Source organism: Lichenostomus cassidix, chromosome 4 (genome assembly GCF_008360975.1).
Source record: "Lichenostomus cassidix isolate B80296 chromosome 4, HeHo_3.0, whole genome shotgun sequence".
Classification (NCBI taxonomy): domain Eukaryota; kingdom Metazoa; phylum Chordata; class Aves; order Passeriformes; family Meliphagidae; genus Lichenostomus; species Lichenostomus cassidix.
This window is the reverse complement of record NC_139484.1, coordinates 11,972,730-12,000,378: the sequence shown is the minus strand read 5'-3', so window position 1 is coordinate 12,000,378 and position 27,649 is coordinate 11,972,730. Positions and strand designations below refer to the sequence as shown.

General features: G+C 40.6%; 2 protein-coding genes across 3 annotated transcripts; one reads left to right on the top strand and one right to left on the bottom strand.

Moving 5' to 3' along the window:
• On the bottom strand, nucleotides 1–22,616 carry UBE2D3 (ubiquitin conjugating enzyme E2 D3). 2 transcript variants are annotated; one of them, XM_085057916.1, is made up of 8 exons: nucleotides 22,479–22,616; nucleotides 8,146–8,209; nucleotides 8,029–8,060; nucleotides 5,465–5,542; nucleotides 4,529–4,634; nucleotides 3,105–3,198; nucleotides 2,535–2,584; nucleotides 1–1,494 (listed from the first exon to the last, which is right to left on the bottom strand). In XM_085057916.1, the coding sequence occupies exons 1-7, from the start codon at nucleotides 22,500–22,502 to the stop codon at nucleotides 2,536–2,538; spliced, it is 447 nt and encodes a 148-aa protein (XP_084914042.1). In that variant the 5' UTR covers nucleotides 22,503–22,616; the 3' UTR covers nucleotides 1–1,494; nucleotide 2,535. The 2 variants fall into 2 exon arrangements, with proteins under 2 accessions (XP_084914042.1, XP_084914043.1); XM_085057917.1 differs by lacking the exon at nucleotides 2,535–2,584.
• Nucleotides 22,486–27,649, top strand: LOC146437880 (uncharacterized). The gene is made up of 2 exons (XM_085057915.1): nucleotides 22,486–23,949; nucleotides 27,622–27,649. The coding sequence occupies exon 1, from the start codon at nucleotides 22,486–22,488 to the stop codon at nucleotides 23,476–23,478; it is 993 nt and encodes a 330-aa protein (XP_084914041.1). The 3' UTR covers nucleotides 23,479–23,949; nucleotides 27,622–27,649.

Here is a 27,649-nt window from a genome sequence, read left to right as displayed (position 1 = left end):
TCCAATAGCAATGAGTCTTTATTCACGTTTAGTCACCTGACATGAAGAAAGTGTCTGTTGCATTAAAATAGTCATCAACGTAAATGGCAGCATGGCTGAACAAGTCCTTTTCAATGGTAACGAACATCCCACATAGTAAAGTCACTTCAACACAGCCTCATGACAATTCCCACATCAAAACAGTACTTTATTTTATAATTTTTTTGCCTCATCATTACCCCCACATTAAGATCTTTCAGTTGTCAAGTGTACAAGGTGAAGAAAAAGGTTCTCAGTCAGCAAACACAGGTGCATCAGGAAGTATCTCCACAACACACCATTTCAGATTGGCTGGGTCCCAAGTCCATCCTTGAACGCTGGGCTCCCAGCACCAAGTGCAGCCCCCTACTACAGCTACACGACTAGGTTAGCTTATTAATTCTGCATCCACCAGGCCGAGCAATGTGCCAACCTGCAACAGACTGAGCATTAGAACTGAAAATGGCAGAAGAGTCACTCTATTGAACTTTACATCATTATTTGATGTTAAACAATGAGGCAAATGCCAACAGTATATACAAAAACCAGCTTTGCTTTTACAAAAGATTTTGTTTCCCATATTGATTAATCCAGGCAGCTAACTCATTGGTTTATGCAACTTTATTGAAGAAAATAAATCAATTACTAGTAGAGCTATTAGTTGATCACTCATCCATTGACAACTTGCATCATTTATTCAGTGCTATATTAAACAGTGTTTTGGAAGACAGATTAACTAATAGCTCCAAGCCTCCTAACAAAATTTAAATGAATTACAAAAATGTTCTTAAACCCTATTTTGGAATACAAGGGATGTTTGACTTCCAATTTCCATTCTCTGTAAAACAAGAACTGGTCATTCCTTTATTGACATGCATAAGATACATCACATTTTCTGTTCTGCTGATGCTATAGATTCAGTACCAATTCTCCAGACACATCAGTTATGAGCAAAAGTATATAATAAAACCTCAGTTCTCTAACACTGGAAGGTTTGGAACAAGATGGATGTTGCTACAGCAATGTTACCTCTTTGATGAGAGAAAACTGAACATCCATCTCCCCTCCCCCCTTCGGGTGGTATCTTCAGTATCTGTTAGAGCAGTGAGGAATGTTTGTTTTTAATCTCATAACCAAGTTAGAATGAAGACATTGGCCACATAATACACATGCTCCATTAAAAAAAATTCTGAATCTTGGGCAATTGTTCTTGTGTAACTACTTTACAGATTCTAAAAGCAGTTATTGTCCAAAGCTGGAAGAACTAAAGTCTTCTCAGATGAGCATGTGCATGAATGGAAGGAGGTAAACAAAAAAATAAAAAAGATGAGGTCTGATAGGGGAGCAGCCGGATAAGAAAATCAAAAAAGGAACAGTAATTTAAAGTTTATTCCAGCTATAATGCAGGTTATTCTGACTTTAAGGTAGCATCACATGGCATACTTCTGAGTCCATTCCCGAGATATTCTGTTGTACCTGCAAACAAGACCAGGAACTGAATTAATGTCAGCACGAAAATGACAATTTCCTAGTTTATGATTAAGTATGATTTTATTCCCATCTCCCTATTCTCTTTACACTGCAAGAAGTCTCCTTCTGTACAAAGACATATTTAAACTGAAAAAACCTCAACAATTCCCTCCCTAGGCCATTTGGGATATTGTCCAGTTTTTAGGAAAAACTTTCAATTCAAGACAAGCAAATTTGCTAGAACTCTGTTGTGAAAAAATAACTGAAAGGGAAGGAACAGAGACTATCAGGGATGGAAGAAACAAGGTGAGTATTTTATTTAAATATTGCTCTTAGGTTAAAATTACAGTCTATCTCATGCCATAAGTAAAGATTATTTGGTTAATAAAATCACTGGATACAAAACGACCCATTTAAAACTTCCCATTTTAATGAAAAACACTAAACATTTCATTGCACTGAATACTCTCTTCCCACACAAATGTACTGCTCAAACTTTTCAAAGGACATTAAAAGACTATTTAAAGTATGCTACATCCACAGGAACTGAGCTGACAATTAGTTTACACTTAACTCCATGCTTGTCAGTAAGAAGTTAATTTTCAACTATATAAGCAGAACATAATCCCCATACATTTCCTAGCATATATGTGGAAGACAGACACTGTTGATTAAAAATAGCTGAAATTTGGATTGTCTGAATTCACCCATGTCTATATATGAGGTCTCTCTACAGAGCATCGCTTTGAACCGAATTCTGACTAAGTCTGGGTAAATACTTACCAAAACAAGTTGACAACCTGGCTCAGAACTCAGTAATTACTCCATACTGCCTTTTTTTTGACCATGCAAGAGTAGTATCTGTGAGAAATAGTGACTAGCCAATACATTACACACTAATCACGGATCAAGCTGTTAAAATTCCAGGTTCAGTAACTGGTGCATCCATTATCTGTTAGTTAATCCAGTGCCTTAGAGCATGCAGCACCCAAGTGCTGACAAATTTCCATGTTGTTAAATGCACCGTAATTTGCAAATATTCTTACCCTACAGCATAGCGTATTTCTCTGTCCACTCTCTTGCTAACCTATTGTACCTAATTGGACAAATATATTTAGCATTAATATATATATAAAACCCTCAACACCTGCTTCATATACTTCTACCTGTGCAAAATGTTAAAAATATGTAAGGAAAATAAAGTCGTTGCAACACAGTTGGGGAAAAAAGTTCTGCAGCCTATTTTCAAGGGGAGAACCAAAATTAAAGGCCAAACTGCTGCTGAATGAAAGCGTTGAAACAACAAAAAGCACCTTTTCTTCATTATGAAGATCTAACTAGATTTATGCACGGTAAGCAAAAAAATGGGCAACATATATACACTTAAAATACTTCCATGCATGTGAGAAAAAGATAAGTCTCCTTCACCCACAACTTCAAAGATGCTAAGCTCCTTTGTTTTTAAATTACGCACTACGAAGAATAGTCACGTCTTTGACACGCAAGTTTTCTCCATCTCAGATTTTCACAAAAGGCTCGCTGCACACAACTGCTGTGTGCCAATGCACTCTTATGAAGTCTGTTAAAATACTAGTCTTGTGCAATTCTGTACTTACTTGTCTCTGTCTGTTTTATAGATACGTGCAATCTCTGGCACTAGTGGGTCATCTGGATTTGGATCACATAACAGTGAACAAATGGATAAGAGAACTGTGAAAAGAAAAAAAGCATTCTCAACAGCGAAACAGGAATGACAACCTTAGAAACAATGGAGCACAGATCTTTACATTAGCACAATGTCGACACAGGAGAGAGCCTAGAAAGTATTTTCCTGATAAACAGACAAAATAAATTCATAACTCACTCTTAAGTAAAAAGTCCAGACTAACTTAAAGATTTATAAGAACTATTTGCCTCCTATTTCCCAGTACTTACAGCTATCAGTATGTACACAAGAACAGCACTGTTGTCCCCTGCACTATGATGTAACGTAGCAGCCAACAAAAGCACATTATGTACTCTTGATGAGCAGCATATCCATGGAATATCTTCAAATTTATGTTTTTAGCTTTTAAATCAGACTGAATTCTTATCTGTTTTACATAAGGTAAGAATATCCTGGTCTGTGCAGATAGAACTACACACATATTGTAAAAAACTCGAAAAGCAACACTGTTGTAGGCAACTAGGAGGACTTAATCTTCTACTCTCACAGAAGCTTTAGAAGAAAATAGCAAAGCATTAAAATATACGGGATCCACATTCAGATCACAAACTGACTGTTTGGACAGACAGGAATTACAAGATCTATAGATAGAAGGGCACTTTGATGGATCTTTTGAAGCCACAGTAACCAGTGGCTTTGAGGCAAAACAATTTGATCATCATGAAAATATTTGAGAATTATCTGTTATTTACTGTAGTAAAATGAGGAAAGCCACAAATCTTCTCTTGCAACACAACATCAATTTATCATGAAGTAGGAGCACTAAACTTAGTTCATGAAGTAATGTAATACAACGCCAGTGCACTGAGGTAGAAAACAACATGGATCAATAGCAGATTTATTCACCTACCACAGATACACCAATATAATTGAGCATGTAATTCCAGACAGACTGAAAAAAGTATGCAAACTTCATTATTAAAACCTCACTTTAAATTAATTTTTTATTTTATATGCAGATGTGTATCTACATGGGCAGCTCCAAACAAGCAGCTTCTCAGCCTTAGCTCAAACGCACCACCACAGGACTATTTCAATCCAAATACTGGCAAATTGTTCTGGGAACAAGCTAGCAAACTCTACTAAGAATACCAAAGCAAGTAAGCAGCCAGACAAGGGCTTAAACAGTCACATAGCAGAAAGTGTTACGAAAAAACCAATATATATTAAAAACGCATTATCAAACAGACAAAACACGGGCTTGAATGAGGAAGGGAAGGGAAATCAAAGAGATGGGCAAGAACTTTAAACAATCAAAGCTAAAAACACAGTATTCAACACAAGATGGAAAATTTACTCCTTCACAAAAGTTACCTTTAGAAATAGTTAAAGCAGGAGACCACTGTGATCTTAGAATATCAAGACAAATGCTGCCATTACTGTTAATATTTGGATGATAGATTCTTGTTGTAAATGCAACCTGCAATAAAAAAAACAAAAAAACCAGAGTGCATTTCAGACAATGACTGCACCCCTTCTTCTCAGTCAAGCTATTAGTCAATTCAATTTACTCTAAAAGAAAAGGATTAAGCAGTTAAACTGCATCAAATTCAGGGAAATGCACGCAAGCCACAAGCTCTCAGTCTCCCACTTCCAGGCACTATTTCAAAGAGAGAGAGAGCAAATATGAGGCTTTTAATCCCAGCTGCCTTATCATGACGAAGACACTCAACAGAAGTGCCTGAACCACAGTAACGCTGCTGTTAGAGCTAAGGAACTTAGAACACTGCAGTCACTCCAAGGGTACACTTTCATAGTTACTGAAATTTGGAAGACAAAACTAATGGCAGATAAAGACACCAAAAAAGAGCATATTTTGCAGTTACTGCCAAACTCTTAAAAATCACCCCTTCACTAATTTTAGGCACTTAGCAAGTTAATCCCTATCCACTGTGTCACATTCCTACAGACCAATCCAAACAGCTATACTAATACCTGACAGTCCCCTCAGCAAGAATTCCATTATAGTAACACAAAACTAATGAGATTCCTATCAATTAACAAAATCCGAAATGAACCCAAATATTTCAAGACATTCAGAATTCACATACATGGATTTGCTCATAAAGTATATACTAACACCCCCATTCCTGTGGCAGCCAGAATGGAACCCAGATATCTAATGCATCGTAAGAATGCCTGAAAAGAAGAGAGAACTTGACAATACTACAATACAGAGGCTGACAATTTCTGTCCTGTACTCAGTTCTTTAAAAAGCACTAATTTCACAAGTGAGACAGCAATACTTACCTTAGGTGGTTTGAATGGGTAGTCTGTGGGAAAGTGAATTGTCAAGAAGAATACACCACCCTGATATGGACTGTCGTTCTGTCAAAGCAAACAAATAGTTCTCCTATAATCATCTTTAGGATTAAATATCACTGAAGATCTTGTTTTTAAATAAATAAAAGGAGAGGAAATTGGTTTAAACAACCAAAATGTTTAACCCACCAATACAAGTGAGACACAATTAAAATTCAATTCTTACTTCTTAAGGTAAGTAATACAGAACACATACACAAAACTTTCCATGTGGACCTCTTCAAGCTAATGCATCATAAAACTCAGCTTCTCTGACAGTCCACTCAGGTACAATACTTGGTAAAAGCATTCAAATGCTTCTGAGATAGCTCCAAAAAGTAATGCTAACAGAGTGGGGAGTCTCATCAGATTCAAAACCCTCTAGTTCTGTGTTTGGAGCTTTTTTTGTTACAACCACCCAAGTTTAGAGCGGCCACAGACTCCCATTCCCTCCTAAATTCTGTCCTTGGCTTCAGCCCTGCAGAAAACCTATGAATCTGGATCCTTGTTCCTTGAAAAAAACCCCAAAAAGATCCCAACAAAATAAACCCAACCGCCTATCCTACAGCACCACTAAACAAACAAAAAAATAATCGTAATTCAAGTGAATTTTTCCTCTCTTTCTCTACTAGAAATTCACTCTAATCTAGTGTGAGGGAGTATTTTACATTTCCCTGTTTCAAAGAAAGAATTACTGGGATAATTCATTCAGGTTTCAACTGCAGGCAGTAAAGTAACATGTGGAAGTAAAAAAGATGATAGTAAGCAGAAGAAAAAAATGGAGTGACCAAATAGGGATTGTGTAAGTGACTAGTTACAAGGAAGAAGTAAAAGGTTTTTACTCAAAATTACAACTAAATTTCTAAAGAAGAGCTAGTAATTTCATTGTTTAACCTGAAAAATACTTTTGCTTTTAATTCTGGACTCACAGCTAGGGAAAATTAATTTGAAGTATAAATAGGACACTTCCGTATTATTTGTAAATTGATTTCTCATATTAATTTCAAAAATGTTTCACCAATGTAAGGAAATAAGTACGTATTAATTAAATACCAGAAAATGAGAATCTGCAACAGAAGACAGAGGACTCAAACCCTCAATATATAGGTTATACTCTATCCTATCTCTCATAAAACCTAGTGATCAAGATAGAACCTCTTGTATTTAGTCAATAGATACCATATGAGGCCTTGAGGAGCCAAAAAATACCAACCCAACATATTCTGGGGATACATTTTAGCAATTAAAGAAACTCCTCTTAGAATGTGTTAAACCAATGCAACCTCTCATACACTTAAGAAAATCACAGTATCCTACTGCAGAGGTGGAAGACCAAAGGATTGGTTGTACAGTCCCTGTCTGTTAATAAAGGCAGCACCACAGCAGCAGCTGAACTACTAACACCACACTTCTGACACACCTCTGTCAGGATACTGCCCAATCTGGAAACAGGAACACAGACCTTTTGACACCACAAAAGCCACATGGGGAAAAAAGGAGCTGTGCATTATTACATCAGAAGGGAAAACTAAAAATTATATTCCAAATTTAAATTCAACCAATGCCCTATATCTTGTGACCATGCAGACACCAGCCACATAGAATCATCACACCCAGTGCAGCATACAACACTCCCTGCCACTTAAGCATGAATACAACTATTGAACAATTCTGTCTTTTTGAGATACCTGCTTACAGTCAATAAGGACAAGAGACTTTGGGATGAAGAGATATTTTTTCAGTCCAGCAAACTTCTAATAGCCATCTCCTAATAATACACTTGTAGCTATATATAAAGCCAGGGCCATTGAGCATCACTGATATTTAATTCCCACTTTGTAGCCTCACCAAAGGCTTGTCTTCACAAGGTACAGAAGGCTTTGTTTTTCACATACAGATAGATAATCAGCCCTAACAACTCCAGATGTGAAGTGCTTCCAGGTTATATTTTCAAAAAAAGCAAACATTTGGCTTTCTTAATGAGGAGGAAGTCACATTCAGGTTTCTGATGCTTACTGAATATTTAACACTGACTTTTTTCCTCCAGTCATAACTGAAACCTCACAGTTGAATGATTTTTCTCCCTTCTATTCTTTAATTATTCAAGATCTCAGCATCACAACATCAGACCAAACAAGGATTCCCTCATAAGAGCCACACAAAAACATCCCAACTAATTCCTGACATTAGTACCACCTCCTAGTACAAAGTTCATGCTAGATTCAAACTTCAGAAAAAGTTAAAGCAAACCAAGTTTCTAGATATTAAGTGATAAGACCTTACATTGCTCTTGAGATCATTTCAGCTGAAATACATGTCCCTTATAAAAACCCTGCAACAACAAAATAACTGGTGGAGTTTTTTCCCTCCCTCATTTTCTTCTACTGTAATGAGAACCTCTAGAACCTAAGTCAGACAAGGGGAGTTAACAAAAGTAAACCAAAAACCCCAGAGTTCTCTCCTCAGTAGGAACTACTTATTTAATATTACATCACAAGAATCAGAATACTTACAGGTCCCATAATTGTGGCTTGCCAATGAAACACTACAAAAGAAAAACTCCGCATTATTATCTAGGCATGATATGCTTTGAGTCAGCAGAGCAAAACATAAAACTTAGAGTTACTTACTGTCATCTCCAACGGGACCTGCCGAACACTGTGCTGGAGGATCACGGGCTAAGTCACTAAGTTCCTTTAAGAAAACAAACACACAAAAAACGCAGTAATTTTCACTTCATGTCTAGTAAAAACCTTAAACAGTTTTTCCATATACACAGAAGAATGTGCAACTAACAACTGTAAGAACCACTAGATCAGTATCAAAAATGTCACCAACACCAGCTATGAAGGAGGGAAACAGCTACAATAACTACACTTTTCCAAATACATGTATGTCACTACTGTGAAAACATTCCTGCTGAAGGAAGAAGCAGGACACAAAGCCTTAAGCTGGCAAAGTCTAACCACTTTTTGATAAAGATTTTCAGGGACTCAGTCTTAGCTAGAGAAGCCTGAAGTGGAAGGAGAGAACACTGTTGATGAGTCTTCACAAAACAGGAAGCACTATGGATGTAACACCTGACATTAGAACTCAGAACAGAAAAACATCCCACAGAAACTTGGTCTCACTTTACCACTACCTGCAGCAGGGATATATATCTTGCAAAAATCAAAACAGGAAAATTCAAGAGGCTGACAAGTGCTGTAATCAGGCAAACTATCTGTACTTTTTATTTTAAACTTTACATTTAAGACAATTATGCCTCGAAAATTAAAAATTACTGAGCTGCAGAAACAGTTCACTCCTTCCCCCCACCCCATTACAGAGGAATGGCAACAGAAACTTCAGATGGAGGATTTCTTGTGCAGTAACAATACTGCTGTGACAAAACAAAGACGCTCTGCACGGAATTGTTTTAACGCTCCACAAATCACTTGTTTGGACAGTGTCCAAAAATTAAAATTAAATTTACACTTTCAGTTGAAGCATGTAACAACCACCTTCTTTCTCCCCTGCTCTCCCTTGAATCTAAAAAGGGTTTCAAGAACTTCTATAAATAAATCTGCACTTGTCAAGGTATCTAGAAGTCATGAGAAAAGGCAAAATATTCAGCCCCTCTTCCATGTATTAACAGTTTCACACAAGTTTTTTTGTCTGCAAGTCTATATAAGCCTTGTATATAAGCCATTATTATACAATAATATATATATTATATATTATAGAAGTCATTAAACCAAGAACTTTGTCAGATATTTAAGAAACCCAGGCATACCTATAATGCTGGAAACATATGCATATTTGGACCAGACAGCTAACTCTTGCCTGGGAAGATCGTAATGTACATCCTTGAAGTTGCACAAATTCTGCACTTCACAAAAATGTACTAAGTCAACACAAAATGGAAAAAACCCAACTACTTGTTCCTTGTAACACAAACACCTTGTTCTTTGACGAAATGATAGCTCCTGCAAACACAGAAAGAGTGACACCACTTCAGCATGTGCAAGTTTATACACTAAAAGAAACCTCAATCACAAACAACACCCCCATACCAAACAACAAAACTACATCACCCAAAGCCCACACCAATCTCCTTCCCTCTAAACACTGAGAAAATTTAGTCCCAGATTTCCCCTCCATACATGTTAATTCTGATGAACTTTCCAATTATTAAGACTTCAGTTTTGCATTGGCATCAGACTGTTTTGCAAAATGAAACTGCATCAGTTTTGATAAGCAATGACACAAAGTTAAAACACAGTACAGCTCATTTCACTGCTGCTGTTTGTAGAAGTGTGGGCAACAGCTCTTTCCAGATCACAGTAAATGCATTTAGAATGCATTTTGCTACACTCTCCAGCTATTACTGGGGTGCCCTGTGATAGGGCACACTTATTTGTGTCATTTAATATCACTTATTAAGTCCATATGTTGTTCACCACCCTCCAGAAAATTTTTCTAAGTTAGATTTATGTTATCTACGTAAAGGCAAACAATAAATGTGAAAGAAGCTTCTGATAGAAAGGGTTTTTTAAAATTTTCAGGGATTTTTTTTTTCCATTTAACAAATACAGCAGTTTTGATAGTCAGGCTTATTTCTCATCAAAATATGTTTTCCAGTTCCAAGAATGATCAATCATTTCCAAAATCTGAGACGAAAAGAGACATCACATCCCTTAAAGTAAGCTGTAGCAATTGAACAAGCAGAAAAACACAAATGTTATTCTTTTAATGCAGTTGTATGGTTATTACCAGATTGATTTAATAGTGGAACTACATTTAGATCCTGTTTTTTTAAAAAAAAAAATCACAAGGACAAAAAACTATGAAAATACTCTTTATGCCATTTATGAAAATTATAAAATGGAGTAGCATGAAGACAAGGATGAGAAAAGATCTGCAAAAAGTAGACTGTCAGAGATACGTGCACTAGGGAGCTCTTCAAAAGGTACTACTATTTTCAGAGAAACAAGAATTCAGTAGTCAAGATAAAATTAGGTATTTTACGACAGTAGGAAAATTAGTAATTCAAGCCCAGTAATTCAACCAGGAAAAGTAATTGCAGATGTAAGACATGTATCAAATTTAGTAAGTTCCAGTGAAACATTTGAACAAAAACCCCTTTGGTAACACAAAGAATAATTTAAAAGCTGAAACAAATGAGTTTCAATGTTCCAGACTACAGTCATTTCAAAATGTGTGTCTATACAAAGTTTCTCCTTTTAACTACTTGAACTGTCCGAGATAAACAAGAAGTGACCTTCATTAGTGAAAGGACTGAAGTTTTGTCTGTTTTTGTCTGGTCCAAAACACTTCAGTAAAAAAACCCACCTAACTGTACTAATCAAAACAGTTCAATATACAGATAATTCTGGGAACAAATGATACACCAGCTGGCATTTCACCCACAGAGCAAGTAATTCACCCATTAAATTTGGAAAAAATAAGCTGAGCTGGCACATGCTCCTATATTCGCTTCTCTGGAGTACCTTGGCCAGCAAAGTTTGTAGTAAAGCCGTTTGCTCCAGCAGAGTGTGAAGGGCTGTGGAAGAACTTGGGCAAACATGTAGCAAAGCCTGGTTCACAGTAACACCAGATCTACTTCAGCTCCCGGTTGAGTGAGTGACACTTTGCATCTACACAAAGAGGGCAGGGAGGCTTTTTGCTTTTTGGAGGGGAGTGGAAAGTTCTGAATAACTTTAAAATGCACCTCCTACTGAAAGCTACAACTCTACTGAATCCAACAAGCAAACTGGAATAACTGGAAACTGAACAAGCAGAGGCACGTGGGCTGTGAGATCTGCAGCACAGTTGAAGCATTTTGTTCAAGGAAAGGAAGGAGCTTTTTTTTTTTTTCTTAAAGCCTCCCACTCAGCAATATAAATACAAACCTACTTTCCTCCTCAGCTTAGCAATCAGGAGTAACAATTCTATAACAAATAAATATTTAATCAGTAGTATTTCTACATGTAAGAGCTTTCTGCTTCTCATATTCTTTCTACTGCCATACCTACTTCTCCAACTTTGGTCCTTTTTGTTAACACAGTTTCAGTAATGCTTCCCCTTCCTCAAGGGGTATTAAGCTACATCCCCAATTTCCTTAAAAATCCCCAAAGCAGAACCCACATTTTCCTGGGGTCAGTTGTTACAGTTTTTCCACTTCAGAGGCGGCTTAAAAAAAAAACCACCCCAAAATAAAACTCCCAAGGAGCAAATGTGAAAGACAACACAAACAATAACCCAAATTTTGTGAGGAGTGCCATATTATGCACCTATCGGAAAGGATTAGTCTTGAATTACAACTGTGACCAGCAGGCTCTGTCACTGCCAGAGGTTTCCGGTGCAGCTCCAGCATGTCACCATTTCTGTGTTCCAGTTTCCAAATATAAAATTGTGATAGTTCCTACCTCTCCACAAGGATGATTAGTCACTCAGCATTTTACAGATTTGAACACTGTTAGAGCAAGCACCAATGCTGCTGTTAGAGGACAACAGTAGAGCAATGTAACTCAGAAAAGGAGTAATACATGCAGTACCATTTGCAGCAGAATTTTGGAAAACAGAGGTAACTAGAATTAGAGCAGCACTAGCCATCACTGCAACACTCAGATCGGCTCTAACACAACTGCAGCAACATTGTCTTCTGCTAGTTTCACATTAACTTTTTAGCAAGATTCTGTTTCACTGGTGAAACAGCGCCATTTTTTATCTCCTTGCTTCTCTTTCACTATACATTTATCAGAAAGCTAACAAACCAGTACTTTCCAGAAAAAAAGGCTTAAAAAAAAGCTAACTAACCTGCTTGCTTGGCATCAATATAATCATAACATAGAAAATATGGCTTATGCTTCAAGTGAGGATTCAAAACTTTGACATGTGAGTGTGAATGCAGGACTGTGATCCTATAATAAACCAGAAGTGTCTTTCTTTTCTTGACAGAAAAGCTGCTAAAAAAATTCCTCAAATAACTCCCCTCTACCAGCTATTTAAAATATTACAGAAGCCACTTAAAGAATGAAGAAGCTTTAAAGAATGACAAAGGATATCTCAACCAAGTATGTATGAGCAGGAAAACAGCAATTTTCAGGTACCAGAAAATTCTGTAAGAAATGACAGCTTGGTGCCTATCCAAGCTGCCTTCTTGCAAGGTACCAAATCATGCAGCATCTGCACCAGCTTCTTTTCTACCCATTTGTCAGATTCCATACTTCCTGTGGCACTGCTAAATTTTTTTAGTTTAAGCTAGAAATAGCCAGGCCTTGCTTTTAATGATAGTAACAGCTGACTTAAACAGAGTGACAGAAGATAGCTCCCCCCAGAATGACTGAAGACTGTCCTCCACAGGCCTTAACTCACAGTTACCTTTAATACTGGTTCTTAATACTTTGTTAAAATCATATATTAAAATGAAATCTTAATAATTTGTTAAAGTCATATATTGCAGCTTTCTGGTTTGTCACCAAGAAAGTATGGAGGGGTTAATTCACTTTACATTTCCAGAAAATAACTTGTTCTACTTCAGAGGGCATGAAAGGTGATATGCAGTTAAATCAGAAGTTTAAAAAAAAACCAAACCAAATCACAAAGCAAAAACAACCCACAACACACACACACACACCCCCTCCCACAAAAAACAATCCAACCAAAAAAGGGTAAAGACAAAAAAGAACATTTAGGCCAATCAAAAAAATCAACATTTATTAACTTGGCTGCTTGTCTGATGATGCGTCAAACAGGATATTTCATACTCTAGGCATCCAAAAATTCATCACTGCATTAGTCTTACTCATTAGCTCACAGCTGAAAACAGCTTTAAAAAAGAAGGACGGATTGGAAGCAGCTATAAAGGGAGGGGAAGAACATTTAAGCCTGTTTGAAGATTAAGAAGTGTCAAGCAGCAAAGAACTACTGCCTCATCCCACACACCTGCATTTGAAACGTTCATTTCAGCATGGAAATTAATTACACCTGGAAGCAGAAAATAACAGTTTGACAGGACACTGAACGTGGATTTCCAAACTGAGTTAGCAATGGCATAACAGACATCACAAAACCAATGTAACCAGCAAAAAATTATCAGTGTCAAACAAGCTGGCCTTTTGGCTAACAATAAATAGATAAAGCAATGTGTAATGGCAGTGCAAGATACAGAAAGATGTAGGTTCCTCTCGATTAAATAAGGACATTAGAGCTAGTATGGAGAGAAAATACATGAAAAGCAGTCACAGAAAACAGCAAGGACAAACAGCACAGAAAGGTTTTTAAGAAACCCAAAACACAGCTAGGAATGTAACAGTTGTGATTCTTCCTATTTTGACTATTCTGCTCTTATTTTTCATGGTTCTCCCTTCAGTCCTCAGTACTGACTTCTTCAGGCTACATCCCATATATTGTTTGCACAATGTCTAGCCACAATACCATCGTGGTATAATAAAAGACAAACAGAAATAGTCATGTTTTAAGCCTTGCACTCAAGGAAGGAAATGCCACACTGCTGTGCAACTGTGATTAAGTCACTAGGTATACCTGGACTGTGATACAAACTACTCAGGTGACTACCTACTATCTCTTCAAAGAACCTACCTTTCAGTACACAAGCTATTTGTGAATGAGAGTATTGTCCACAGCTCTTCTCATCTGTTCTGAAATCTGGAAAGTGTACAATGCAGCTAATGATTTTCGGGAAATTTCAGAGTTACTGCAACTAAAATGGCTCTCTATTTATTCCAGTGTTTTGCAGAGCAGTTGGACAGATCCAACTGGAAAAGGAATGCAGTTATAGACTTTGTTTTCCCGGTCACTCCCTAAAGGCACTCAGAACAAACTTTAAAAGAGAGGTGGCAACGACACACCTGTAGCTGCGCTTTGAATTCAAAAGGATGGTTTGTTTCTCCCAAAGTAACCAAAACCACAGAAGCCGTCTTACTCAAGATGAAGAAAATTTGACTGCTTTACACACATAAATTCTGAGGTATTATAATACGCTGAAAACAGCAGAGCTTATTAAAACATTCTTATGCTCAGTGTGGAATAGGGACTGTGTACATTGAAGGGGAAAGTGAGAAGTGAAGCACTGGTTAACTACCAAGCCATTCAGTGATAGCTGGGTATTTTAATTCTGGCATTTCCAAGCTTTTGAATACCAGACACTGAAACTTAGCACACTTTTCCCTTGGGAGCTTTTTTCCCCCCACAAGAATCACAGTGATCTTTGGTTCTGTAGCACAGGACTCAGCAGCCCTCAGAGAAGAGGGCAACTAGTGTAAACAGGCCACACGAGAAACACCAAGATGCACCTCACTACTTGAAACAGAATGACGAAATTCAGTACAGACAAATGCAAACTGATGCAGTTGGAAAGAAGTTTATATTCAAAGTAATCCTCTGAATAAACTCTGGCCTGATGGCTACCTCTCAGAAACGTGATTTGGGCATTGTGCTAGACAGTTCCATACAAATGCTGGCTTCATATTCCTTAGATGCTGATATTTGGCAGCATTGTGCAAGAGCCTCCCAATGTGCCTGCCCTGCAGCTTGTCGAAGGCACAGTAACTTAGAGCAGAACCTCAGCCACCAGCATTTGACACATCAGCCAGAAGTGGCATCTGTACACACTGGGCTCCATGTGACCCAAGACTCCCAGAGTTTGCCAAGACTACACCAAAACAACTTTGGAGACTGGTAGTGTAAAGGACAAGTTTTTGTAGAAATGACAAGTGGCCTCAGCAGGGCACATAACATCAGCTGGTCTGCACTTTCTGAATAAAGCTACAAGAATTCTCCATGTTCTCAAAAAAATGAGGATGGTGCAACAGAAAGTTATCAAATTAAGATTCTAACAAGTAACACCATGTCTGTAATCGGCAGGTGAATTCTCTGTTTAGAAGTAGCTTGATATATCATTCTGAAATGTATTAACCTAACAACCTCTGAAAATCACCTCTCCTTCTAAAAAGCTGTCTTGACTTTTACCAATCCACATTTTGTATGAACGCAGAGATGCATGTGAAAGTTATTACAATATAGCATAGGGGTGTATTCTATGAACACAACTATGTGGGACTGACTACACTGCCTTAGCTACAGCATACACAATTACTCTATCATATTATGCTATTTGTGTAACTACCCTTCATAATCATTCTAAGGGCCTGTCTACGGGGTTAGGTACAGCTACACACCAAATCAGCTCACACCAAGACAAAAGTGTAAAAAAACCAAACCAACCACCACCAAAACAAAACACAAAACTATCTGGAGTGCAACTGCTGTTGCCGTTGAGTTTCACCTCAGCTATCTAGAGAATAGCGATGTACAGATGGGTCTTAAAGTTAGGGAAAAAAAAAAAAAGGAAAAAGTTTTTTAAAAAAAAGTTTTAAAAGTTTAAAAGCATCTTTATGAACAGATTGCATCCTGAAGTAGGGGAGTGGAAGGGGGTCATTGCTCATGCAGCAAATTGTAATGCAGAAGATCCTCCTATATTATTCAAGACAAGAAAAAGTTAAAACTAAGGCTAAAAGGAAAAACAAACTTTGCACTTATCTGATTTAAGAGAATCTTCTGGCATTACTACTTATATAGGCCAACAAAGGTTGGAAATACTGCCTTAGAGCAGTGCACTTACATCTATTAGAAACTCAGAAGAGCTCACAGAGGTGACAAACACCTGGCCAATCTAACTCTAGGTTACAGAGAAAGCTCACAGTAAGTTAACTGAGCACTTAATACCATCTTCATGCTTTCCCATCAGGAAAACCTAAAGCACTTCAGCATCTGCACTCAGTTCAGCTTGCAACTCTGGTGTCCAGATGCTTGTGGAAAGGATTAAATGTTGGTTGCCTCCTTTTTCTACTGGGCCATAACATTTGCAAAGCAGTCCACAATCCCCCCATCTTGCTTTCTTAAGACCAGAATAAAAACCCATCACTATTACAGTGGAAAAAACTGCAGGAGATCTTGAAGATGTCTAGTGTATCACATGTCTCAAAGGGATGAGGTTGAGAACAAAGGCTTCCTTTACACAAAAACTTAATACAGAAGTTTACTGTTGGTAAAAATCCCCCTATCTATTTAGCTTTCAGTCCTGAATCCTGCAATGCTCTACTTGGCTCATTTTTCAGTATTAAACCTTGTCGACATCCAAATGTTTTACGAAGAGTTGCCAAAGGCATAAATACCAATTTAAACTTGCAAATATAATTTTAACTGATTTTTTTTTTCAAAGTTTCCCCAACACAACTATCATATTTGATCAGATCAGTGCCCTACAGAAGACCAGTGAAGAGAAACTATTTTTTTAAAATCTTCTGCATTTTCCATTTAGTTTGAGGCATTAAATTTGTATTCTGAAGTTTACAAAACTGTCCAGCATGTGCAACTCAACACAGTTTAAGACTCTTTTCTGATAAAACCAACTTGACAAAAAGCAACCACATTTAAAAAAGCACTACTGACTGCAGTAATACATATACACACACACACACACATTCACACTGTTGCTTTCATTTCTTAATTTTTTTTCTGCATATTATACCATCAGGTTCCTACATCAAATCAATCACAAGAAAAAAATGCACGCCTGTAACTCAGCCTTTCCAAAGTAAACTATAGCATCCTAGCCTAAAACCATCAGCAAAATTCAGTTTATTCTGAGAGATCAGATCTAATGCTGAAGTGCAAGACCACAAGTTCCCATCTGCCAGCTCTGATGCACAGGGGAGCAACCCACACAAGAACACAGGGCAGACAGCTGAAGTGCCCAAACCTTCATATTTGCAACAGAAAGATTTATCAGGGATGATGTATCAATGCCCTAATCTGAACTACACTAAAGTTCAACCCTTTTCCACTCCTCCTTACCAGCTGTCACTTGACATCTCAGAGAAGATTAAGAACCTCCATCCTCTCCCTCCTCCAACAGTTCAACCCAGTGATGCAGAGAACACATCCATAGGTAGGGGATAACACCAGGCTGGAACTGGCCTCCACAAGAACAGAGAGATGCAATTGGCAAGCGGCAGTTCACTGCTCAGTGCCCAACAGCTGCTGCTTACAGCTGTTTGCATCCTTCTCCACTCCCTTACCCATTGACTGTGAGCACAGAGAAAAGCCCCAGAACTGGTTATAGACTGGACACGAAGTTGAAGGGAGCTTGTTCTGTCGAGTTCCACATCAGGCCTTCTGTAGAAGAAACTGATGCTACAAACAATAGCAAAAGCACTGACTTATTTTCAAAACCAGACCTCTAAAAGCTGGAATGATCATGAAGATCTCAAGGGCTGGACAACCTTTTACTCTGTATACATTATCCCACCTAAATCCTTGATATACTGGAGGACTCTTCTTTAAGTATGCAAGAAGTACCCATCTAATTGAATATTGATCTCTGAAGTTCTGTAAATTACTTAAGTGAGATAACAATCCCATTCTCCTCCCACTCCAATGCACACATTTAAAGTTCTATGCTGACTGAGAACTTGTTTCACAAGCACAGTGTTCAATTAACAAGAGAAATCTTTAGTCCAAGCTTTCTAGCTAAGGCAACATCAGTTTTCCTCTCTCATAAAAAAATGACCAATTCTTAAAACACATCCAATACTTTACTAATAGATGCTGGTGTTCAATAAAGAGTACCAAACCTACTCAATTAAGAAACATTATTTTCATTTTAATTATATTAATTTCATTGTAGAAATGTCACGTCTGACTATTTGGAGAAGCTAAATCTTTAACACAAATTTAAGTGATGACAGCTTTCATCTGATGCTAAATATTTTATTCTGATTTTTAAAACACACAAGTTATTTAATTCTAGTGCTTCCCAAATTCCATTACTGCAATATCATGATTTTAGAATCAACCACTGCCTTCTGGCTCAATGTGACTTTTCTAACCACTGAGTGAGATAGTTGTGCTGAATTACCAACCCGAGGCAGGGCTTAGTCTAGCCCTGGATATGCACAACAGTTAAGCTGAAATTACAGTAAAAAAGCCAATTCAATACATAGAGCTTTTGCAAAGGTTTAAAGCATTTCAACTGAGCTTACATCAACTGAATTTCATTAGCTAGCTAATCTTAAATTTCTGAGCCCCTAAACATACAAATCCAGACTTATTTCTGGACAGTCATTCAAAGCATGAGTTGAATCACATAACTTCAAGTTACTCAACTATTTTGAAAAAGCACAGCAAACAAAATCCAAGACGGCCCGCAGAAGTGGCGTGGGTTTTATCCAGAGAAGAAACCTTCATTCCAGTTTTATACAGACTGGTTTTTTAAATTCAAACCAAGTACAAAGAAAAAAAGTAGTTTAAAAATAAAGTAATAAGCAGGCTTTGTAACTCTTCAACTGAATCACCTTCGGTTAAACTAATGCAGATTTCCATGCAGTCCTCATTGATGCACATTACACCCAATCTCTGAAAAATACTGTATTTCCCAGGTTAGCAGTATTTCTTACTATGAACATCTGGAGAAGAGGGGGTTAATGTTGCAATTAATTATACATCTAGGAACAGTGCTGGAGGCCATAGCCTGAGGAAAATAGTTATTCAGTCTCCACTCCACCACTGTCAATGGAAGCCTTCTATCTGTACTTAAGTACCAATAAATGGTTTTGCCACCTTCAGCCTTTAACTTCCAGGATGCCAACTCCACTTAAGATTTTCTAATAAACTATTCCAACATCATGATGCTGGCTTGTGCTATACGCTTAATCAAACGGCCATAAAGCACAGCAGGCACAAGCTTTCTTAAGGATTACACAGACGAGACATTTCATGCATACATCTCCTGTATTAATTCTATTTTTAGCCTATCAAGATCACCACTTAGGCCACTTATATTATATCACTTTAATGGATGTGTATAGCAGTGATGAAATGGATGTGTATCAATGATGCAACATTCGCAAGTTTTCCAAATTTTATGCATTCCTGATTCCCTACTCCTACATAAATGCTTCCCTGCTAGTGGATCATCATCATTTGAAGCGGAAGTGCCAGCGTGCTGCAGCAATTACAGGATGTGTTTTTAGCAGGCACCACTGACACTTCAGACCAAGACAATGTGCCACAGCATGTACCAAGCATTTACATACAAGTTCATCAATCAACACGCATTTCTTGATAATACTGATGGGAAAAAAACTGGGGAAAAATTTCATCCTCATTTCTTCTTTCAAGAAAGAAAACAATTATAAGATGCAGGTTAATGTAATGCCATGGTAAAAGAACTTGCCTGTTATCATAAAACAGCTGCAAAGCAAGCCATATCAAGGATATCGTTTTGCCAACCAAATGTAAGCTGCCCTCAGAGCAGATGGCACAGATGCCATGATGAGCTCCAGCATAACAATAATCTTTCTGGGATTGGCTGTGTACCCAGCAACTACTTCAGTTTGGGGAGCCCTTTATACAGGGTGTTGCAGAAGCAGACAATCCAACACACAAATACTTGTTTGCTTTCATTTTCTAATCAAAAGCAGAATTTGCCAGTTATGTCCCAAGAGTAGTTGTATTCTGAATGTGTAACAGACTTCAGATTAAAGGTACACACACTAACAATCTCCAAGTCTAGTTTACCCAATACAATGAAGAATGTTATTCTGCTTGATATGTCAAGTTCATAAAGAAGGGATAAGCCAAACAGACTGAAAACACCTTCACCGGTACATTCAGGATGTCATCTGCTGCAGGAGACAATGAATTCTAGTCCGACAAGTAACACCGCAACACAAACTAAATCAGCTATGTGTGATTACAATGTTCTGAAGTCCTGGTTTCTCTTTAGCCTGTTCTCATCTGCTGCCAGCAACATACTACAAGGAAGCAGAGAGTCCCAAGGTCTGATCTGTGATCTTACAATTGGAACACAGGGAATCCCAGTTTACCAGCGACAGATTGCCACTCTCTCTGGGCTTTACTGGTTGACAGGATTAAAAGTATATTCACAACCACTCTGTTACAGAACTTGCCCTGCTATTTTTTTATATCAGCCTCAGTCCCAGTAAACATTCATACTGGACAGCTGTATGGGAAAGAAAGTAAAGTGCAAAGAATGGTTTCAGTCTAGAAATAAAGCCTTTCAGGCTTGCAAATACAAAAAGCAAAACTGTAAACTCTATGTGAATTTGGAAGCGCATCTTGTAGTGTGGTGTGATTAAATTTATTAAAAACCCCCAACAAACACACACACCAAAAAAAAAGGCAAAAAGAAAAAACCCTAATTCAACCATCTCCCCAGTCCTAAACTCTTGCACTCGGTAAAGGAAGAACCTTGCTCTTGCTACTGCACAGTGCCATAGAGCATCAGGACCAATACAGGACAAGAGCCTGTACACAACAGGCCAAAACCTTGAAGTCAGAGAGATGACTTCATGGTTCAAGAGTCACGCTGAATCGTTTCCAGGTTCTGGTGACCAGATTACTACATAAGTGGGGGTTTGTGTTGGTTTACATTTGACAATAAATTCTTACCTGCAGCGCCTGAACGTGTTTCATAAGCATGAGTTAATGACAAAGCATACCAGGGAGTATCCTAGCTGTGTTTCAACTCAAGTGATATCATCCACTGATACAGGGAACAAGTTCTGATGGCAGATTGAAAAGGAATTGTTTTGAAATTCTTGCCAGAGCAATGCCATAATTCGAAGACAATCCATTTAGCTAGCTATCCAGAATGGACTTAAAATTTTAGAGGATAACAGTAGTATCCATTCACTAAAAACACTCATTTTGACTAAAATATGACCACAGGCACTGCATGAAAGTAAAGCAAGAGTAATAGGCGGCATGTTTACACATCGTCTACAGAAGGTGTTTTGTGTACCCAAATTCACCGATTTCAGAACACACTGACTTTCTGCCATCTTGGCAGGCTATGAGATGACCAAGAAACTCCTCTGAGCTCTTGAAACACGAAAATGCTCCACGTAGCTCGCGTAGGAAGGAGCACAGACCAACAGCGACTTCCCGGTAACGCCGCTGCGCTCCCATCGCATTTTGCCATTACATCCCAGCAATTCTCAAACCTGCCGAGAAAACCTAAAGCTACCCAGGAGCAACCTCACGCCGGGAGCCTTCTTACCCTGGTTAAGGTTTAATAAAAAACAACCACCACCATCACAAAAAAAAAAAAAAAAAAAAGCCAACAAAACCAAAACTAAAACCAACAAACTTTCATCACCTCGGCATTTTTTCCGAGTTAGCCGCCGCGAAGTTGCTCCACCCGGCTCCGATTGTGCAACGGGGGGGGAGGCGGCGGCGCGCAGCGCGCTCCCGCTGCTGGCGGGGGAAGCGATTCCCGGCCGGGCGATGGATCCCCGGGGGTCCGGAGGGCCCCGGCCCGGCGGACAGGAGCCCGCGGGGCGAGGGCGGCAGGCGGCGGCCGCTCCGTGTGTCCGCGCCGCGATACTGCGGAACGCGAGGATCCCGGAAAGGGCCCGGGCCAGGCGCACCCGCCGCCATCTTACAATGCGGGAGAGAAGTTGCACGGCGGAGGGGATAACCCGGCCGAGCGGCCCGGCCGCTGCCCCGCACAGCGCCGCCATCGCGCCCGAAGCCCCCGGCACACACGGGCCGCCGCCATTCGGGCCGGCCGGCGGCGGAAGGGCAGCGCCAGCTACACCGGGCTGCGCTGACATCCGAGCGGCCCCGGCACTTGCCCCTTCCCGACCCCCCCAGCCCCCGCCCTCAGGAGGGCCCGGGGCCGAGCTCGGGCCCGGAGAGAGCGGCCTCGCCGCCCCAGCCGCGCCGCGGCCCCGCCGGAAGGAGCCGCCGCTTCCCGGCCTCTCCAGCCTCCGCCTCCCCCTCCCCCCGCCCGTCTCCTCCAGGGGAGGGGGGGAGGCCGATGGGGGAAGGGGAAGGAAAAAAACCCCAAAAAATGACAATAAAAGAAGGGCGAAGCGGTAGAGAGGGAGGGGGGGACAGCGGAGGAGGAGGAGCCGCGGCGCTCACTCACCTTGTTGATGCGTTTCAGCGCCATTGTGTGTGTGCGAGTGCCGGGCCCGTCTACGCGCCGCGGTGACTCCGCGCTCCGCTCGGGGGGCCGGGAGGGAGGAGGAGGAGGAGAAGGAGGAGGAGGAGAACGGGGAGGAAGGCGGAGAGGGGGGAGGGGGCAGCCGCTCTTCTCCTTCCTCCGGAAACAGCCGGGGGGGCGCCCGACCGGCCGGCCGCCCGGAGTCCTGCCTGCCTGCGGGCAGCGGGGCCGTGAGGCTGCCGGGGTAGCGCTCCGCCCGCCACCGCCCGTCACGGCCGGGAGAGGGTGCGAGGTGCGGGGAGAGCCGAGAGGCACCGCCCGCCCGGAGGAGAGCGAGAGAGGAAGGGCGAGAGAGCCCCGCGCTGCCGCCGCCGCTGGCCAGGCCCGGACGCCGCGGGAGGGTGGGAGGCGGGGCCGGGCCCGGCACGCCGCCGCCAACGGCTCCAGGGGCGGGGCCGAGCGGGAGAGGCGGGGCCGAGCGGAACGGGCGGGGCAGGCCAAGGAAGGTTCTGGGGCTGCCCGCGGGCGCCGCCGCGTCAGGGCCGCCGTGCCGCTCCTGCTGCCCGCCGGTCGTCGGGGTCGCGGCCGTCCCCGGCGCTCGGCGGCTCCCCGGTGTCGGCGCCGGGCGCTCTCCGCTGCCGGCCGGTCCCGCCCCGCCCGCCTCCCCGCGAAATGGCGGCAGCGGCCGGACCTAGGTTCGCCCGCTGACGCGGCGGCGCGGTGTTCCTCCGCGTGTCAGCTGTGTGTCAGCGCCGCGCAGGGTCACCGCCCGCCCTGCCCGCTAGCCCCAGCGGCAGGAGGGAGCTCGGCCGTACTGGCGCCTGGTGGAACCAGCGCTCCTGCCGCCCTGGCCGGCGAGGCAGCGGCTGGGCACGGAGCGAGGCGGCAGCGCCGGAGCGCTGAGGTTTGCGACGTTCGCCGCGAAGCGAGTGACGAAGCTAAAGCGGTGCTCTTGCCCGGGAAGAGCACAGGCCTGGTGTGAGGGTAACGGGCCTGGACACTTCCTTCTAGTAGCGTATCAGGACACGCAGGGAGACCAAAATAAGTTTCTCAGGATAGGGGAGAAACCATCTGCAAAGGGAAGATATGGTGACGTGGACTGTCAGTACAAGGGCCAGGCTCATCAAAGTGAATCATACAATCGTCGAGGTTGGAAGAGACCTTTACAATGATGAAGTCCAACCATAACGTGGCACTGCTGCTGTAACCCCTAAAACGTATCGCCCAGCGCCAGTTCCTGACACCTCGTAAGCATCTCCTGGAATGGTGACTCTAAGCACCTTCCTGGCAGCCCATTCCAGTGCCCGACCACCCGAACAGTGAGAAAAGGTACTCCAGTTTGAAGCTACCCTGTCTCACCTTGAGCCCATTTCCTCTCCACTCACGGCAGGCTGTCTAAAAGAGACCGACCCCCACCTCACCACAGCCTCCTTTTAGCTAGTTGTAGAGAGAGGTGAGCAATCATTATTATTACAGTGATACCATCTGTGATGCTTCCAGCTCCTTGGAGGCTTTTTATTTTGTGCAGCGTGGGTCAACAGATCACTCTCAGCCAGGTGCTTTTTTCTCACCTGTAATAAATTGTGTAGGTTTATGGACAGTTCTCTACATGGGGAAGGACTCCTATTCCATTTCTGTGAAACAGGAAGAGAAAGATTGCCTGACTGCCCTTCTGCTGTAAGATGGGATCTATTAGAGTGACAAACATGGCATTTGCTCTCCAGGGGGGCTGTCCACATAATTAGCGAAATTCATTGCACCAGACTCAGTTTGCATTCATTATAGTGCTCTAGTGTTAATTGTCTTGCTGCCTAAGATACTAATTATTATTGGCCTGGAGAAGGCAGAATATTCAGGAAAGCTTACTGTGTAACAACATTTTCAGTATGAAGCTTGACTATAGGCAGCAGTGAATTAGGACAGCAATGGGATTTTAAAATAATTTTTCAAAACAGTGCTGTAGTAGGACTGCCATGGTTTTTTTAACATTGATATTTACAGGCTAGAGATAAAACAACGCCTTTTACTTGTAAAGTCCAGTTATCTTTCTATGACTGCCTAAACCAATCCTAGCAACTTCCTTACATAGTCTTCCTTTTCTTCTATTCTTTGAATTGTATTGAACAGCATGTTCAGAAAGTGTAATTCCAAGCTATTTGATTTTCATTCTTATCTTAGTCAAGAATATTGCTGAAGAACATCTTGCTGTTCCTGCTGTTAAACTGCTGCAAATCACCAGTGTGTCTATCTTTCTACCACAGACATCTTCCTCTGCCTTGTGAATTGCTCACAAACTTTCTGAGCTTCATTATTGTTTGTCATCTCAGGAGATTTAGATACTTGGCAGTATTCCAGTTCTACATTTTGTAATTATTGAGATTAATGACCTCTAATATGACTTTATATTAATATTTTTGATCTGAGTTGTGATTCAGATTTTTCTGTATAATGAAAGAAATGAAGAACAGCACAAATATACTGTTAAAGTGTGTCATTTTCCAGCTAATTTAAGACAACAGGAATTGTTAATCTGGTAAATCAAGTTTTGTTACGTGTTAAATTCAAGATCTACTTTAGCATTTGACCCCAAAGAGAACTTAAAATTTATTGGATAGCTCCTGTTTACAGCCATTGCTCAGAAAGAGGTTTGCAAATTTTGAGTTTAGTATACTTGTTTAGGCAAACACTTTATTACACTTGCTCGTCATTTTAAAAAAAACCAATCTGCCAATTTAAATACACTTGAGAAAAACAAAAAAAAAATATGGCTTGGGTAGGAATGAAAAACAAGATGTAGTCATGGTTCTGTGGCCAGTTCTGCAAGTCACAGAACACACTCATGCTTGGAGAACATTATATTTCTCACTCTCATTTCTTTTTCCTCAAATTGTGAGGTAAAAATAATGTATTTTCTCCTCAGTATTCGGAAATAAACCAAATAGATTTTTCACTTCACTAGGAATACTTGGGCCTCAAAATGTGAATACATAGATGTGCCCATGCAGAGAGTTTCTCAGCTTTACCACATGCAGCAGGTATATTCTTTTGCATAGATTCCACGTATGGTAATATAAAATGCAAGAGGCACAGATGATGGTTACTGAATATGGGTGTTGCAACTTATTATGGAACTATTTGTGTTTGCTTCTTTTTAATTTCATTTTTGAAGCTAATCCTCAGAAGTGGCTGAAGAGAAGTATTACCATGTCTAATCCTCCTACAGTAGTGGAGTTGGGTTAGATTTTCAGGGGTTTATTATGCAAAATAGCTCAGTAGATGTGGCCTGGTAATAAACAGTTTGCACAAAAATACCGAGAGCAGACCAGCCCCCCTGAACCCTGTCTTTGAATTTTGTTTGTTTTTCCAAGTGTGGTGTTCCAGAGCCCTGTGTGGCCAATTGATCAACAGCCTCCAAAGGCTGGATTCACCAGTCCATTTCAGCTGCTTCCTGATGGTCCAACAGAGCAAGCACGAGTGGAGGTTGGCTAGTACACTGGTAGAGCACTACCCCTCATGGACTTGAAGGAAAAGCCACCCAGCCTTTTAGTTTAAAGGTTAATGTAGGTTACTTGCACGTCAGCATTGGTTTTTCACCTCCACCTGCCCGAGACCAGCCAGTTTTACATTTGGAGCGTGCTATTCTACCTGCCTTCAAAACTGGTGGAGCAACCAAGCATCCTGGACACCAAGCAGCATTCCATACAGGATGCTTCATACAGCTGAGAGGAAAGGGGAAAACATGATGCAAATTTTTTCCAAAAAGATTTTCCGGTTTAGGAGACAAAAAAAAATTACTTCAACAAAAGCAAGATATCCATCTAGTCTATCCAATAGATTACTATTAGTTCCTGTTTGGAACACAACAGCTTCTGCTGCTGGAAAACAAAGCATTAAGATCATCATCAACAACAACAGCTTCTCCCTGTTTGCATGTATTACCAGGCCTCAATTTTCTCTTCAGCATCCTGTCCAACTTGTTTTTCCTTTAATTATTGTAACTCAAGCTTGCGGCCAAATCCTTCTTTAATCTGAGCAAAACTCACCTTATTGAGGACCCTTTTGATTCAGTGGTTACCACAAAGATTACAGGAGAAAGCTGATAAAATAAGATTGTTCCATTGGCTTTTTTTTTAACACAACAACAAAAAACAAAGGCTGAATTTGCCAAGTGCCATTACAAGACAGTGGAAAAAAACAGGTTTGGGGATGCCATTGGGATCCACTTGATCTGTTTCAAATTCCAAAGATCAGCAGGCCTTTCTGTATTTCTGGGGGCTTGTCCCCTTCAAAAGGGATGACCAGGTCACAGTTATAGCCATTAGGGTACATGCCCAGTTCCCTGGCTGTTGCATTTGGGGCCATCACATCTCTTTCTGTTAGGCAGAAGAGACAGCAACCCCCTTTCACATCTGGAGTGAAGCCCAAGGCCAGTGTGTTAGCTCAAAAGCAGTTAGCTTTTTGAGAAATACTAGATAAAAGGTAACTTTCTTAATATTCCAACTGGGCAATTCTTCATCTCCCATTGTTTCTTCAACAGCTTCTCTGAGATTCTCACTGAAACAATTCCCATGCTAATCCACGTTTCCATTGTATTAGAAGTACTTTTTGTCTCACATCTAGGTCATGGAGCAAAATGCTGAGTCCCGACATCAATCCATTTTAAGTTGTTGCTGCTCTGTGTAGGGAGTAGGAAAACCTAGCGTTTAAGGTTACGTATGACTCCCAGTGAAAACCTGGAGTGCTTTGTTGAATAATGATGTGATAAGGTTTCATGGCTTGCACAAAGTCCTGTGGGATTCACAAGAGTATAGAACACTTCAGTAACTTACACCAAGATAAACAGACTGAAGTCCCCTTCAAGATCTTCTGGTCTTCGGGATTTTGTTCAGCACTTCATTGTTTTGCACTTTTTAACTTCTTAGTGACAACATAGTTTTCTTTCAGTTAAAGATTTTTCTCTTTGCTTGAAACCCTTCCAGAAAATAAGAGATATTTTACAAGAATAAAAGTATGACAACAAAAAATTCTTTCTTCTATTTTCATAGACCTAAGCAACAGAATCTCTGAAAATCACTACAGGTTATTTATTATTATGCATACAGTGTATTCTTTTTTTTTTTTTCAGCAAAACTACCAATTGATCTAGATGAAAA